Genomic DNA, 17,869 nt, shown 5'->3' on the forward strand with positions numbered 1-17,869 from the left:
GACTCCAGTTTTGTTGGAGCTTTTAACAAGTGTCTCAAAACCACTTTCAGGTCTCACAGGGAGTTGTGTGGACCAGGATCCCTTCACTGGTTACCATGCTGGGACCGGGTCGTGTCCAGACTACATCCAGGACAAGGTCCAACCAGATGAAATGTAAAAATGAAATGTAGAATTAGGGATTTTGTACCAAAGCCAATGAGACGCTTCAACTGGAGAGAGAGAGAGAGAGAGAGAGAGAGAGAGAGAGAGAGAGAGAGAGAGAGAGAGAGAGAGAGAGAGAGAGAGAGAGAGAGAGAATGACAGATAGCCAAAATAAACAACTTCCTCTATTATATCCTGCTGTGGTCCCTAACCCTAACCCTCAGAGGACACTTTGTTGAATTCAGGTTTTCAGTCATCAAATGTTGTCTTAAGACACAAAATCTGCCAGTCGTGCACATTAAAACAGGATATGTAATAATTCTCTTTGTGGGATGGGGGGGGGGGGGGGGGGGGGGGGACTAAAGAGACTTAAACTGTATGATTCCGATGAACAGAACTAAATAAAAGCAACGGCATCTGAACTAAGAACATTTCCTTTATATATGCAAATAGGTTTTACAATAAACTTCGAGCTGAATTGTGAGTCTTAAATATTCATGAACATTTCTTTCTCTTTAATGTCTGAAGTTCATATATTTCTCAAGTGTAACATGAATCTAGCCCTGTAGGTGGCGCTGCATAGACATTTTTAGCGGAGTATAATTAAGTATTAATGTAATGAGTAGATATTTGTGGCTTGGTGATACAATATTTTAACTATAGAGTAATAGACCTTTCAAAAAAAGATATAATTTAATATAATTTAATTTAATTAATAAAACATTAAACTGTTCAAATCTTAACAAGACGATTATTTACATTAAACTAAAAGGAAAAATATGAAGTCTTTCTGTTAAATTAATGTGATGATGAATAAAGATGTTCAGGACTCGTCCTCCTCTCCCTCCTCTTCCTCCTCCACCACGCCTTGTCTCCTCCCCTTCCTCTCTTCATCTTCACCACCTGATCCACGCTCACATGGAAACATCCTCCTCTTCCTCCTCTTCCTCCCGGAGCTGCAGCTGCTGCACAGCGGCTCTTCCTCCGTCTCTCAGGCCGCTGTAGGACACCGCTGGGCGGGGAGGGCAGCGTGTCCGGCGGGGGGCCGCTGGTGGAGAGAGCGGGTCTGAATCTGATGCAAGGAGACAAACACACAAACACACGCACACGGACACACACCGGCTGCTTCCTCTTCATGTGTAATCACAGCAGCGACAGAAGCTGCAGACGCTCCTGCTGATTGTTCCGGTCTGAGGAAGAAGGTTCGTCACCATGTCGGTGGTTCTGGTTCTGATGTGGACTCAGCTGCTGCTCGCAGGTAGGACTCGGTTCCTCCGGTTCACAGCCTGAGGAGGAGCTCGCTGCTCTCACTGGAGCTTCGGTGTCAAACATGTGTGTTGATCACATCAAATATCCTCCATCACGTGATTTCATGAATGACTGAATTCAGCCTTCAGACCTGCAGCAGGTTGGACTTTAAAATAAGATGGAACAGCTTCAGTGTTTGATTCTGCAGAAGCTTCACATCCTCATGACGGAGGCTCATGAACCCATGTTGATTTGTCTCTGAAGGGAAAACGAAGGTGACATCCACACAAGGAAAACCTGAGTCTCAGCTGTGATATAGATATATGTATATATATGTATATGTATAATCTGCTATGTGAGAAAATGTGGGAGATTTGCTTGGTTATATGAGATGTTCCTCTTAACATAACATCAATGCACAAATCATTAGTCTGCATTGAGTTTCCAGAGTTAAAAGCAGATCTGACAGATTCAGGGTTGATGCTCTATGGAACCAGATCATGTTACAGGAAAATAATATTTCACCATATCTCCAAATTTGAAACGACAGGAGAGAATAATCCTGAATCCTTCTATTATCTTTTGGATTGATTGTAAAATGTGATAAAACTAAAAACATGTAGGTGACGAAATTGTAATTTGTTGATATAATATTTATCCATTTCATTAGAGAGCTTCAATTTATGATACATTTTATTTCTGATTTATCTGTTGATTATGATTTTAATTAATCGTTCAGTGTGTAAAACATCATAATGGTGAAAGTATTCGTTCCCGGGTTTCTGAGTTCAAAGTTCATTCAATAGAATCAGTTCAATTCAGACATGTGTTTACAAATGGACTGAAAATCATGTAAGTTCTATAACTGGAATAAAATCACATGTTTATTACTTGAGGCTGTAGCGCCCCCCTCAGGACAACTAGTGTCATGTCTTTAAACACAGGATATACATTATTTTAATATTTAAAGATCTTATGTCACATTAGCTAATTATCCGGTGAGAGTTGGAGTGATTTGTCTCCACAGAGTTAACTGTCAGCCCGCTGTAACTTGACCTGTGATTGGCTGATGGCTCCGGTCCAATCACAGCTCAGCGACGCACATAGCAACCAGGATGCTGTCACTAGGGAGAAGCTGTGTCAGCTCTGTTTCTATAGAGCTGCTGATGCCTCAGGGTTTTAAACAGGGAGCAGCAAACTGACCTGGGACCAGGTAACGAAGAGGGGTTGTCTCTTGAACACCAGGATACTCTCTGTCCAGCAGACTGTGGATCAGCTTCTGCTCCACTTCACCTCCGTCTCAGTGTGAACTCGTGTAAATGTGACGCGGCAAAAAAACAGCTTCACTCGTTTCTTCTATTTCTGCTCCGAGGATAAATAATGAGTGAGACTGAATTATGCATCGTTCAGTCGTGACGGACAGCTGGGGGGGGGGGGGGGGACTTCCTCTCGGCCCGATGACAGATGGAATCTCCTCCTCTGTTCTGAGAGATCAGAAGATTCTCCAGATGTTAGAACCAAGAGAGAAATGAAGTCATCCTCAATAAGAGAAACAAAACTCAACCATCAATCATCCTTCAATATTCAAACTCTGAGAAATCATTGATCAGTCGTTTGCTGCTTAACGTGAGTAAAACATAAACACACAACCTTCAGGACAAGACAACAACTCCCATGATCCCGCGCTGCATCACGCTATCATCAAGCTAGGTCTTTGCTATTGTTTTACCTGAGGCCCTAGTGGCTCAAGTTCATATCGTAACATATCGTTTGTATTGTAACAAACAATAAACAACACGGAGACACTTTCTTCATCTTTCTCATGTTTGACTCGTCTTCTTCTTCTTCTTCTCAGAATCGTCCTCTGGTGACCACGAGCTCAGACTCCTCCCCTCTCGCCGCTCCCTTCACCTCCCCCCGAGGCTCCTCCCTCAGCACCACCTGAGTGATCAGCATCACGATGTGGACGAGTCCCGCCACCTCCATCTTCATCATCACCACCATCCCCTTCATCATCATCGTCTTCACCACCATTTGGCCAAAGTGATGCCGGCCGCCCTCCTGGAGTCTCGCTTCCGTCAGCCGGCCGGCGGCCAGCGAGCCGTCGACCTGCTGGCCCGGCCGCATCACGAGGTGCAGCCGGAGCACGCCGCCATCTCTGCACGCCATCTGGTGACCGTGGTGAGTAATCTGCGCCCTGATTGGTTGAGACCGATCGACAGGATCCTAGTCGACCGTCCCTCTCCTGGTTTGATACGGAGCGTGCGATGATGTCATCACGGTGGACGCACTGTAAATATTGTTGTTATCATGAAGATCGAATGGAGGTTGTGTGTTTGATGCGTGTTTAGCTTCAGCTGCTGCAGAAGATATTTTCATATTTGCTAGAAATGTCTGATCATCTCCTCCCTGTCGGAGGTCGGAGGTCAGAGGTCAGAGGTCGCAGCAAACAGACAGTCAGTGGACGATGAGGAGCTGAGACTCCATCATCCACAGGAGCCCTGTCTCCATGGAAACAGGGAGCCTGTGTGTGTCTGTCTGTGTGTGTCTGTGTGTGTTTGTGTGACCCACTTACCTTCACAACAGGCAGTTACATAACTGTTAAACAGCAGCGACCTTCAGACCGACATTGAGGCAGAAGCAGAAAGACAGGTGTGTCCTGGTTGTTAATGAGGGAGATGGAGACGAGTGGTCGAGATAGAAGGAGAGAGAGAGAGAAGGAGAGAGAGAAGGAGAGAGAGAGAGAGACCAGAAGCGTCTCAACATTTCATTCTGCTTCATGTCGCAGATCAAACACAAACAGTTTGATCAGCGACTGGTTTCATAATCGACTACTTGAAGACGTCACTTTGGTTGTTTTGAAAGTTATGATAATTTTCTGATATGTTGAAGGTGTAGAAACTTATTTGAAGATCTGTCAGAGTTGAATGACGTCCACACGTCTCCAGTGACTCGTTGTTCATACGAAACACAAAGACAGACCAACGTGTCAAACTGGAACCAGTCTGATTCACACACTGGTTCTATATTTAGTAGAAATGCAGCAGATTATGAATTTAAGCGTCTGAACTGTGAAGCTTTGCTGCCAACACTCCCACAGTCCTGTGACAAGCTGCCGCCACCACAGATGCATCGTGGGAGTGGAGACGATCTGGAGGTGGAGAGCAGGAGACAGACGAGGGACGTGTCTCATCACTTCAGTTATTTCAGAATACGTTGACAGAAGAAGTTATTTTTCTACGAGGGTCAATGTGGGGTTCAGTGTTTTGCCCAAGGACACTTCAGAAGGGGAAGACTGGGATCAGCTTCTCTGCTTTTATCAATGAGGAACCGCCGCCAGGCTCCGCCCTGCCTGACCTCAGCCTCCTTGTTAATTGACTTTGTGTGTGGTCCCCTCAGGAGGTTCATCATGTGAAAACACTTGAGGAGGAGGAGGAGGAGCAGGAGGAGGAGCAGGAGGAGGAGGGACGGAGGTTCAGTGACCGTCGAGCCTCAGAGATCAAAAACACAGAGAAAGACCTGGAGCATGAGTCTTATTATAGAATTATTGAACAGAAAGAAGCAGGTTGGTTTATTAGAAATTCTAAATCATCTCATCGTCATATGTAAATCGTGACATGAAAAGATTAAACACTAAAATAATATCAAACACAGAAATAAGGTTCCAAATAACCAGGTGGGTCATAAATACTCGTCTGTAGTTTAAGTTTAAGGTTTAATCTCCACTCGACCACTTCTCATAATAATAATAATGATCAGCCATCTTTCTTTAATATGATTTATCTATAACCTCAGCAGCAGCGTGTGTAGAGAGTAACGTTTAGATGGAGGTGGAACATGAAGAGAGGTTGTGTGAAGTCCCAGATGGTAACAAGTCACCTCCCATCGCTTCTCTGCATCACAACGTGTTTGTGTGTTTGTTTGTGTGTGTGTGTGCGAGCGCGATACAGATCGACAATAATCTGTATCGGTCGACTGAGACCAGTTGTGTTTATTAAACATTAATTTAGTCACGTCTTCAACTCGAAGCCTCAGAAACGATGTCAGTGTAAAAGACGAGACTCAGATTTCAGTTCTGCTCTGTGAAGGTTTTTCTAAATGGAAGCAACACAAGCGTGAATAATCTGACCTCACGTCAACCCACTCCTTCAGCTGTGTGTGTGTGTGTGTGTGGGGGGGGGGGGGTAAGACTCAGGGTTAGCAGTAGGTTAGTGTTAGTGTTAGTTAGTTGTGCTGGTTAAGGTCAGGGACCAGGGAATGCATTACGTCCCCAGTGTCCTCACATCTATAGAGAGACGGTGATCTCATGGAGTCGGTTGCTCACGTGCAGCTCACGTTCCAGCGCTCGGAGGAGAAGCTGCTCACACGCTGAGGAACAACACAACCCTGTGTGTGTCTGTGTGTGTTCAGCCTGCTGCTCTCAGGAGGTGACATCTTGATTGTGCTCCTCGTCGTGAATGAAATGAAGGTCGGTCACGTGTGAACAGATCCACTGACGTCTGTGACTCGTCCTCCAGACCACAGACGCTCCTCCTGGTCCACAGACAGTCACTGACTTAGATCATCTCTGGTTTCCCTGAAGACTCGATCTGATCTCAGCCGATTCCCCTGATCTCAGTTTGATCTGATATGGAATTCAAGATTTAGATTTATTTTGCTCCATCAGTTGTTAACCCTATAATCACCTATTTTGTACACACACAGACACACACACTCTCATACCCCCTCTCTCCTATCTGGTTGGTCCAAATTGGATTCCCCTTACTGGCCCGAGGGCTACCGTCTAATTAGTGGTTATTACCGTGTGCGTGTGCGTGTGCGTGTGTGTGTGTGTGTGTGTGTACAGAAATAGCACCTGATCCTGACAGGAAGCACAGCAGGATAATGGCATTACCTATCATCTAACAGCCAATCACTAGTGTGTCATGTGAGCTGCGTCCGCTGTGAGCCAATCAGAGATCACGACTTGGCGCGCTGGGGGGGGTGGAGTGGAGCTCTTGGACCCTGAGCTGTGACTGACAGGCGGCCTGTGGCTCACTGAGGGGGAGTCTTCTGCAGGCGATGGGATCTATGATGTTCACTTGTTCACTTGGTGAGGTTGTTGGTTCAGATTCTGGATCAGATTCTCTTCATTAACAAGCTGCAGCTGTTTGGTTTGGTTTCACTGTTTGACAACAGTCGGTCGATTGTTGTTTTTATTTATTCGCAGGTTGTTTGGCTGAAAAATTATTATCTTTAAATTATAAATTTGCCATTTCTTGATTTTAATGTTTATTCTATGAGAACTAGGGTATTTGTGATTAGGATTTAGTTGTGATGGTAACGTTAGGCTGGAGAATGTATTGTGTATCCTCACTAAGATAGAAGTGTGTGTGTGTGGTTATTGGTCCTGATATTGAATTAAGGAGCAACAGAACATTTTGATTTAGCCATTAGAGCGCACACACACAGACACACACACACACACAGAAGTCCTGTTGTCTTTTAACCTCGGTGTTGATCTGAGAGGAGAGAATTGATCCCTCCATTGATTCAGGTTTTTGTTGTTATTACGTCTCATTCAGCTGATCAGCACGTTAATGCTTTCTGATTCATAAAGACTCAGGGTTTGTTTAAACAGTTTTCACTTGTAGCCAAAAACTAAATGTCAACAACTGGAAAGTTATCTGTTTTTAAACAGGAGGAGTTTTTTCAAATAGAAATCTGATTTAAATTGGCTTGAAATGTTGATGGTAAACTAAATGTCTCTCTCTCTCTCTCTCTCTCTCTGTCTCTCTCTCTGTCTCTCTACCTCTCTCTCTCTCTCTCGCTCTCTCTCTCTCTCTCTCTCAGTACCTGGCCGTGGACGTGCGGAGGCTGAACGTCAGTCTTCTTCGTTGGTTTCGAGAAGGTGTAGCGGCAGCGCTTGGTGTTCCTGCAGGACTCGTTCACATCAACCGGCTGAATGTAAGACAGGCACACGCCATTCACTGCACTCTGCTGGTTGATTGATTGATTGATGATTGATTGATTGATTGACGGACGGCCTCTTACAGGAGGAGAAGAATGGCATCGAGCTCTTCGTGTCCTCTGATAGGCTGGGGATCTCCGAGCCCCGCCCTGCTGAAGAGGTCATCCAATCACTGAACGTCCGGGTGCTCCACCGCCACCTGGGACACTTCGGCATCACCGAGGTCTCCACCGAGGTGCGTGCTCCGGCTCCTAGGCAACCGCGGCTCGTTAGGCGTCCTGGTTGGTCCCCATGGAGGGGGGGGGGGGGAGGGGGGGTGCAGGATGGATGCAGAGCAAAGTGCTGCTGCTGAGAGTTTAATGGATCAGTTACAGAGAGGTCCATCAGCCTGAGGAGAAGCACTTGATATTAATGTGATTACTGAGAGAAGTGATGGTTCCTCTGCATGTTCCTCTCCACACTGTGTGAGCTGCTCCATCAGGTTCTCCTGGTTCTCCACTGTGTGGTCTGCTGCTGGTAGTGATGCTTAGTTACACATGTCCAGGTTTTATCGGGCTTTTAGAAAGAAACTACATTTTACTGCATCTTTCATTACGTGAGATTTGTTTTTAAATGATATCGAACAGTGTGATCCAGCTTGAAGAGCAGCTCTGGCTCAGGGAGAAGTTTAACTCCATCGAGGTTTCATGAAATCCTAAAGAAGAGAGTTTTATGAGTTATTAAAAGAATCCTGATGATCCTGGAAACAGATTTATCGTCATGTGTCTCTGCAGAAAAACGTCCTGCAGGGGGAGCAGAGGGATCACGTATGGACCACAGAAGGGTTCTACACTGTCGTCCTCTTCTTCACCGTCTTCGTCATCGTCATCACCTGCTTGATGGTAAAATACATTACACTCACAGGAACCAATATTTACTTGAATAGGTCTGCTCTCAACTGACTCACACACACACACACACACACACACACACACACAGATCAGCCGTATCGCTGACATCATGTAAAACGTCTCTAAACCTTTCAACTCGGCCGCTCTAATTGGCTGAGACAGCTAACGGCCTTTAGTCAATCTGTGTCCGTGGTCAAAGGTCAACACGTCCTGACTGAGCACATATCCACACACACACACACACACACACACACACTCACACAAGCACATTGTGGCACTAACAAAATATTTGTTTCTCTTGAGGGAACAAAAAGGAAATTACTTTAAAAAAAAAAACGAACCAAAATATAAACAAAAAATAATAAATGGCCTCAATTAAAGAAGACATTTAAAATAACTTATTTTTCTTTCAGTTGTAGTGCTTCAGATAATCCACACGAGGGAAACCTCACAAGCTACAGAGATACATGTATTTACAGTCCTGATGAAGTAAAACCATTTAAATAAATGTATATATATATATATTTATAACATCTCCTCTCACAGATTTGAGTCTTTTGCTTTTTCTATTTGAAAAGTGAATTCTCTGGATCATTAAGATGCTCTTTTCTCTCCTCCCTCTCTCTCTCTCTCTCTCCCTCTCCCCTCTCCTCTCTTCTCTTCTCTTCTCCTCTCTCTCTCTCTCTCTCTCTCTCTCTCTCTCTCTCTCTCTCTCTCTCTCTCTCTCTCCTCTCCTCTCCTCTCCTCCCTTGTTTCCTCTGCATGTCTCGTTTCCTCTCCTCTCTCTCTCTCTCTCTCTCTCTCTCTCCTCTTCTCTTCTCTTCTGCAGGTTCTGTATCGACTCAGAGAGAAGGTTCAGGTTTCTGACACAGAACTGAAAGCTCCGCCCTCTAATCGCCACCTGACGCTCACAATCTCCCCTGACTCCGCCCACAGGTCAAAGGGCACAAAGGTCAGCATCCGACGTCCAACTATTTATTTTTGTTTATTTCATGGTGACCATCTACGTTAATGGACATTGAAATGCAAAATGTGAACGTGTTTGATTTATAGAAGAAGTATCAATAATGCTCGTTTACATTTGTCCCTAAACTAATAAACAACATTACAGTATGAATAAATAAATGCTAACTCCTGAATGCGTCTGCAGGTCGTCCTATCAGGAAGCATGGTCCAAGCTGAGCTCCCTCCAGCTGCCGCCACGCCCATTCCCCAGCAGCAGCCAATCACAGCCTGCCGCCGCCTCGCTCCACCTGTCGTCCCTGTGCCCAGGTAACTCTAACGCTAACGCTAACTCTAACTCTAACTCTAACTTTAACTTTAACTGAGCGACGTTTCGCACAATTAAACTAAAATATATTTTATTCTACCTGCTCTTTCCTCTTAGCCCCGCCCCTGTCGTCATCAGCAGCGTAGCCTCGGAGACAGCCAATAACGAGCTAAAGCCTTGCCCCTCCCCCTTCAGGATGAAACCTGCCGCCGGACTTCAGGAAAGGTAAGATGGGCGGGGTTTATATGGGTGACACTGTGGCGGTGTGAGATGCAGGTTACACAGGTAACCACCCAGGTAAGAGAGGAAGAGATGATTGGCTCTTATCAGTCACATGACTCCATCGCTCTTCCTTGTTTGCAGTGTAACTAAGCAAGCAACTTTGGAGAAGGACATCCACTTCCTGTTTACACCGAAACGTACAAGTGAAGATGCAGACTCCTGATTGGTCACCTTGTTTAGCATCTGAAGAAGTGTGTGTGTGTTGGTGTGTGTGTGTGTTATTGTTGTGTGACCTGTGATTGTCGGAGCAGTCAGGTGTTGAGCTGCGTACGTGCCGACAAGGAGGCTTCAGACAAAAGGTTTGTGTGTATAATTCAGAAATATCAACACTTGAGGTTTACATTCACTCAGGCTTCCTCCATATACAATGTACACAATGTATACTGTGTGTGTACGTGTCCACTAGTGTTTACATGAAGGGAGGCTTCTTATTGGACACGTTTCCTCCGTGTCTTCGTCGTTTGAGTCTTAAATATACATTAAGAGTTCGTCAGTGACCTCATGATCCTCACATTCCTCAGATTTAACACATCTTTGATAAATCTCACAATTTAGACTAAATCTATTTTAATCTTGATGATACTTTGTCAAAATGCATTATTCTGATTTGATAAACCACCAAAAGTCTTTGTGACGTTTCCTGATTATGTAAACAATCTACAAGTTGTTTTTTAACTCGTGTTCGTGAGAAGGTTGGATCTTGTTGTTGTTAAATTAGAACGACCTCATTTTTCAAAGCCAGACGAGCTCAGACTCATCACGGGAATATTTCTGTGTCGCTTTGAAATGCTTTAGCTTTTATCTGCTGCTCGTCACTCTTCCTCTAATGAGCGGCGCGACCGCGTGCTCGGACCTCGGACGCCATTTTGTTCTGGTTACCTCAGAGCGAGGTGATAAAGTGCAGAGGACAATCTGTGTTTCTTAAGGTGAGACAGGGAGGACGATTTCAGGCTCCGAGTGAGAACAGGATGTTTTTCTTGGTGTCTATGTCTCTTGTGTGGGTCTCTCGTGTGTGTGTGTGTGTGTGCGTTGTCCAATCTGGATGTCAGCCAATCAGCAATCAGACGAACAGGAAGAGACGGCATCCTGGAGAGAAAACCTCCGACACGTAGGGAGACGATGCTCCAGGCTCTCTCCAGAGTTCTTCTTCTTCTTCTTCTTCTTGTTCTTCTTCTTCTTCTTCTTGTTCTTCTTCTTGTTCTTCTTGTTCTTCTTGTTCTTCTTTTTCTTTTTCTTCTTTTTCTTCTTCTTCTTTTTCTTCTTCTTCTTCTTCTTCTTCTTCTTCTTCTTCTTCTTCTTCTTCTTCTTCAGCGGCGACACTTTGAACCTTGACCACATCCTGACAGGGGTTGTCATGGACATACAGACTCTGTTGACAGTTGTGTTTAATATTTTGCTTCGGCAACAAAGAGTCAACAGGAGACACATGTTTACTGAGACACAACAAAGATCTGGACACGTTGAACCAAGTTCCACAGATTCCTCATGAGAATCTGTGGAATCTGAGGAACTCGATTTCAGGTCTGGAAGCTTCTGTTTCCTGTTTCTAGTTCAACCAATCAGCTTCTGGCAGCTTTGGTCGCCCGCAGGTAAACTGTTCATATGGAGAGAGAGAGAGAATCAAATCAACTAATATTTCACCTTAACGTCAGGAAGCAGCTGATTACCAGTGAGGAAGAGGAGCTTAATGTTGACTGGTCCAGTTCTAACATGTTGTCTTCTTCCCTCTGTCTCAAGACGTGGTTCCAACGTGTCTCTGGTGTTGGACATGGCGTCTCTCGGCTCGGTGGAGCCGCTCAGTGTCTCGGTGGTGACGCCCAGGGAGTCGGCAGCGAGGGAGTACCTGACGTCCGCCAGCCGGCCGCTGACGAGGCCGCGGCTCCGAGACCTCGTCCACAGCATGGACCAGCTGCACGCCGAGTTCACTGTACGTTATCAAACTGAACATGAAGATAACAAAACTAATTTTAATGTTTCTCCTGAAGTCGATTCGTTAAGTCTGATTTCTGTCTGTTGGCATTTTTTAAATGTAAAACCACAAGTATACAATACCTTCATTTTCTGTACTTAATTTCATCATGTGTGCATTTCCTATATGACTTGTTTTAGAATTTTGCATTAACGTACAGTAGAATATTAAATTTCCTTTTTAGATTTATATCATTGTAGTTAAACTTTTATAGAAATAAAATGAGGTCCATTTCTAATGGTTATTTTCTTCCCCCTCAGGAAATTCCCATGAACTTCACTGACCCCAAGGAGCTGGACATTCCAAACCATGGCACCAAGAGCAGATACAAGACCATTCTACCCAGTGAGTGAGAAATGAGCTTCTGTTGCGCAGAGACTGGTTTAATAACACAAGGTGATCAGTGTTTGATGGAGAAAAGATGACAGAGAGCAAAACATCGTTTTACTCCACGTCTCATTTCCTGTTGAACCAGGAAGCTGTTTTAGTTTGTGGGAAGGATTTAAGGTCAAAGGTCAACAATACTAAAGATGGATAAAATGGCTCCTCCCCAGACACACACACACACACACACACACACATTGAGGGCACAGTTTGTTCTCACACTGTCGGCCGACCTCCTGATTAAGACTTTATGTAACCGTCACTGACACAATGTTAGTTTTTGTGTTTTGGAAAGGGGGCGGGGTCATCAATAAAACAGTGAGTGGGTGTGGTGTTCCTTCCTTCCTTCCTTCCTTCCGGCCAATCAAGACTAAGGAATGCTCACCTAGAGCGGCTGTCAGTCAAACTCCTTCCTGTGTTCTAGGCTCTTTGTCTTTTCTGAAGGTGCTCGGGATCCGGACTGAAGGAACAGGACGAGTCCCGGTCCAGGTCTGAAAGAGGCTGTTAGAGACTGAGACTCTTCAGTTCAGTCTGAACCTCAGACCAGAGGAGGTGTTAACTTCTGAGTCTGGATCAAACTGAACCTGGTTCTGTTGGTTTGCAAATTGGAAACACTTGTTTGGATAGTTTTGACTTTTGGACCAGTCACAGGTAGTAGAGGTCACAGGTAGTAGAGGTCACAGGTAGACGACCTTTCACACCTGATATTTTAGTTCAGACTCAACTGAACTATTTGGACCCAACCAGGTGTGAATGAGTCTGAAACAGTCAAGACAAACAGAAGCTCCTCCCTCCCCCAAATCAATCAATGTCATATCTGAATCTCCCATCATTGTCTCCTCTTCCTCCTTCTCATGTGTCCTCACCTCCTCTCCTTGCTGTGTGTCCTAGATCCTCACTCCAGGGTGATCCTGAAGTCCAAGAGCTGCAACGACCTGCTGAGCTCCTACATTAACGCCAATTACATACGAGTGGGTATTTACAACATGCTGTTCTCATCAGCTCTCAATGAGTTGATAAAAAGAGCCAAACAGAAAAGTATCTGGAAAGTATATGATTGATCTGGTCTAGTGTAATTAACGAGATGGAATATTATCTTTGTTAAAGAACAGTTTTTTCTGTGTAGTTGTTCCTCATCTCTCACAATCAAACCCAATCTTCTCTCCTGATTGAAGTCTTCTACCTGCTGCCACATTTACGTAGCTTTTGTCCTTGTGAATACATAAACATAATTCAAACATAATTCTGTTTGTGTCTTGGCAAACTTGTTTATCGTTTGTTAAATCTCTAAACCAGAGAACGAACACACAACCAACTGACACGCTCACCTCACACATCTGGAATGTCGACATGTTTTTTCTTGTGGTTTCCTCGTCAACACAATCCCAGTGAAAGTCCAGTGCAGTAAGAGTCTGTAATGTTTCTCTCAGACTCGGGTACAATGGACCTTCTTCCTGTCAGGAAACTCCTCTGAAAGTGTTTAAACTGTCCGAGCACTCGGGAGAACACAGGCTGTGTAAATACTTCATCCGACTGTACATGAGAACTCTGCAGCAGGTTCAGGGTCAGTGGGCAGATTAATGAGGTGGACATGAAGCTGATTCTCTGCTTTTACCTTAAGAACCGAAACCTAACAAGTAAAATATCTAAATGAGCCTGCATCTGCAAGCCCAAAACCAAATGTGTGTTTAAAATGATCCCTTGATGAAAGTGTTCTCCTCTCAAATCAAAGAGGTGTTGTTCTAACTCCCCGGTTGATGCTCTCTTGTGATTGGCTCCACCCCAGGGCTACCAAGGCGAAGAGAAGGCGTTCATCGCCACTCAGGGTCCGATGGTGAACACGGTGAACGACTTCTGGCAGATGGCGTGGCAGGAGGAGTCGCCCGTCATCGTCATGATCACCAAGCTGAAGGAGAAGAATGAGGTAATCAGAGACAAGTTCCAAACATCGATAAACAATAAGAATCATATTCAACTTCACTTCAAAGTGACCAGTTTGGTTCTGACTCGGAAGGTGTTGCTTTGTGTTTCTCTTTGTAGAAGTGTGTTCTCTATTGGCCGGAGAAGAGGGGGATTTACGGGAAGGTTGAAGTGTTGGTGAACAGCATCAGAGAGTGTGAACACTACACAACTCGCAGCCTCACACTCAAGGTACACGCACTTCAAACAACGTTCCACTTCTGATACTCCCGTGCAGATGAAGCCTTTTCATTCCAGTTTAAATGTGTGTTTGTGCAGTGTGGGAATCAAACTCGCGTGCTGCAGCATTACTGGTACACATCATGGCCCGACCACAAAACCCCTGATTCAGCAATGCCGCTGCTGCAGTTGATGTCTGATGTGGAGACGGATCGACGGACGGCCGCCGCCATGGGACCGGTGATCGTCCACTGCAGGTATCGTCGAGGGCGAAACCACGAAACTGTCTTTTCTATTAAAGGTCAAACACTAAAGTTCATGGTCTTCTCCTCTGTGCAGTGCTGGGATCGGCCGGACCGGTTGTTTCATTGCCACGACGCTCGGCTGTCGACAGCTGCAGCTGGAGGAGGTGGTGGACGTGCTGAGCATCACCTGCCAGCTCCGAGCCGACAGGTAGTAATGTCCTCACTTTAAAATAGTTTAAAAGTATTTAACATCTTTAGTATGATTAAAAAGAATAAAACAATATGGAATGTGATATTTTGTATCTTCTGGGAATAACCTTTGTGTCCCGACAATGATGGTGGAAAAACAGGTGTAATGTCCCTGTAAACCCTGGTTCCTGCACCCAGATGTTATAATTATTAACACAAACTAAAACATGGTTTCTTGAATAATAAATATAAATGACATCTTGTACTGAAGGATCTAATCTGTGTCTGCAGAGGTGGTATGATCCAAACAGCTGAGCAGTACGAGTTTGTGCATCACGCTCTGATCCTGTACGAGGCCCGCCTCTCCTCAGAAACCGGCCAATGAGATGCCACCACCACAGGATCTGCTCCACCTTGCAGTCTGCTGACGGAGCAGGTTTTCATCAGGTACGATCCGGGGTTTGGGTTTTTCTCTGAGAACCAGGGACTCTGGAAGAAGTGATTGAGTTTGATGGACAACAGATGCTGATGTTGTGGGCGGAGCCTATTCACGGAAAGAGGAAAGGTAGATTTCAGAAAATGGAATGTACCCGATGTTCTTTTTCATGTTCTGTTTGTGAGCGGTTCTCCAGAGGAGCCCGAGGAACCGGTCCGCTTCACTCCTCTGACTGAGATTGTTTCATTTTGAACTGATTGACCTCTTCTCTGTCACGGAGACTTGATGATCGACTGTGTTTCTGTGTCTTATAGGATTTCAGAATTATTTTTTAAAGTGTTGTTCTTATATGACAGGCTATTTGAAAATGACTGTTAGCCGTTTGCACCTTGGTTAAGTTCCTGTCAAACCGACCTGTTAGTGACAGCTCGCCTTATGTTCCCCTGTCATCTGGACCCATCGCCCCCCCGACACCAACATGAGACACCTCTTCAGCTGAAGGTTTCAAACCAGGCGGCTGGATTTTATGGTCAATGTTCAGGGACGATACCAAAAAGACAAAGTGCCAGATTCAAATCCTTCTCAAAACATTGGCTCATACCAAACCACAAACCGAGTAGGTAACTGTCAGATGAACCGATATGTTTCAAAGGGTTTAACAATGAGAACAAAAATCAAATGCATTCATTATTTATATTTCTATATTATCGCTACTATATGATATGTTAGCAACTGAGCTGATGTGTTAAACCAGACACTGTTCATTATATGAGCCAATACCTGGGTTAGACAATTAACAAACGTAAATCAGAAGGAACTTTTGTCCCATGTAAAACAAATATTAATCTATATTTCCACTGCTACTGTCACAAATGGAACTACCTCCATCCATGCACCACAGGCTAAAAGCTAACACACCAATGCAATGATAACTAGGGACATGCTAAGCTACAGCGATCTGATGGAGGCTCATTAGTAGTTTGAAGTTAATCTATATGCTGCTTGCTATGCCAATAAATTAATGCTAACCTTTATGCTCATGCTAACAATAGCATGTAATGTGAATGCATTATTTTGCTAAACCAATCATTTCTCGTATTCAGCTGCTAAACCTGCTTTTAAAACAAGAAGAAATTCAGCACTGAGAATCAAAACTGATCAGATCTTATTTATTATTATATCTCCCCCATCATTTAATAAATACCAGTTCAAAACTTATTAATACATTTACATAAAATGCGAATAACACAAGCTAGCTCAAAAGTAGCATCAGTCACTTTCAGACATTATACATTTAATCCATGATGTTGAAATATCTTCGTATCTTTGAGTCGATGTTAAGTTTTCAGTGAAAGGCAAAATGAATTTTGCTGAGTCATTCCTGACAGAAGTAATATTTAGAACGACTTATGCTGCTGTTCTCAGAGTTTACATTATTTTATTATATAGAACTATAATCGCATTGACAATTCCCCTGTTGTTTGAAATATTACTTTAATACCAAAAATGTGAAGCTATATAAGTCACAATGGTGCAATCATCTTGTTGATGTGAAGTTGTAAATTATGTTTTCTAGTGAGTTATATCGGTGTATCAAAGTAATAATAACTTTATTTTTATACAGTTTTTACATGTTTTTGATGTGTTAGCAGCTTTTATCCGTTTGTCAACACACATGAAAGATTGTTCAAACCTCATCATCTCTAAACGATCCACTGAACGGGAGCCGGAATTCAATATCTGACTTTTCTCTTTTTATCGGAGCCACAAACACAAACTTATCCCTGTTTGAGCTGTTTATTCATTAAGAAATATATGTTTAAGTTTCTCAAAAGAATCAGATTATAAAGCTTAAAGTAAAATGCTACATTTTGAAATACAAACTTTGACTTTGCATTAAATTGGTAAAAGTACGACTCAACAAGTTCACACATCCAGACCATTTACGTTTGTCTGACTCCACCTGGAACCAAATGTCAAAGGGTGAAGTAAATGTTTTATACATCCCATATAATTATATATATTAGAATAAAAAGTACTTCCTGAGGCGTTGAATTCCTTTAGAGATCTGAGGTTTCTACAGTGATGATCAATATGAACAGAAATCATCTGCTCTTTGTGATTAGAATAATGTGCAGTAACTGTTAAAGTGCTTTTAAAACTAATGTGGGCGGTGACTTTTCAAACCTTGGACCAAACGCGTCGGGACGGAGGACGGACAATACACGAGGATCGTTTTGAGGACTCTTGTTTTTTCTATGTACTATTATATTTTTATTTATATATTCACTTGTGATACAATCAAGGGATTTTAGAACCTGTGTGTTCATCTACATGTTCGACATCAGACCATCGTCAACACACTTTTCACTTGAGGTGGTTCAAGTAGAACAAAATCTAAATTTCAAAACGCTCAAACATCGGAACATTTCTGTGTGATGGTGAAATGTAATGTTCAGTTTGAACTGACTGAAGTGAAAGTGAGTTGAGCCCAACTACTACTACACACATTGCCTCTGACGTAGTATTGTGTATGTACAGTAGGTGGTGGTTGATTTCCTGTATTTTATTATTGTCGACTGTTGATGGAGATTAAAGGGACCCGAACATTTCCTATTTTACCAAGCTGCTGAAAAACATGTTCACTATTCACTTGACTTTTACACCATTTAGTTTCTCAGTGTTGCCTCCAGCAATATTTGTTTATTAAACTCAGGTAATTTGAA

At 43.7% G+C, this 17,869-nt stretch overlaps 1 protein-coding gene across 1 annotated transcript; it reads left to right on the forward strand.

The window, feature by feature from the left end:
* Positions 1 to 1,170: 1,170 nt before the first annotated feature.
* ptprr (protein tyrosine phosphatase receptor type R) lies at positions 1,171 to 17,869 on the forward strand. Its single transcript, XM_053415388.1, has 16 exons — positions 1,171 to 1,399; positions 3,245 to 3,570; positions 7,222 to 7,335; positions 7,425 to 7,574; positions 8,113 to 8,220; positions 9,059 to 9,181; positions 9,380 to 9,501; positions 9,617 to 9,724; positions 11,519 to 11,708; positions 12,011 to 12,095; positions 13,026 to 13,105; positions 13,921 to 14,058; positions 14,175 to 14,285; positions 14,373 to 14,530; positions 14,613 to 14,726; positions 14,999 to 17,869. The coding sequence occupies exons 1-16, from the start codon at positions 1,354 to 1,356 to the stop codon at positions 15,090 to 15,092; spliced, it is 2,067 nt and encodes a 688-aa protein (XP_053271363.1). The 5' UTR covers positions 1,171 to 1,353; the 3' UTR covers positions 15,093 to 17,869.

Source organism: Pleuronectes platessa, chromosome 22 (genome assembly GCF_947347685.1).
Source record: "Pleuronectes platessa chromosome 22, fPlePla1.1, whole genome shotgun sequence".
In the NCBI taxonomy this organism is placed as follows: domain Eukaryota; kingdom Metazoa; phylum Chordata; class Actinopteri; order Pleuronectiformes; family Pleuronectidae; genus Pleuronectes; species Pleuronectes platessa.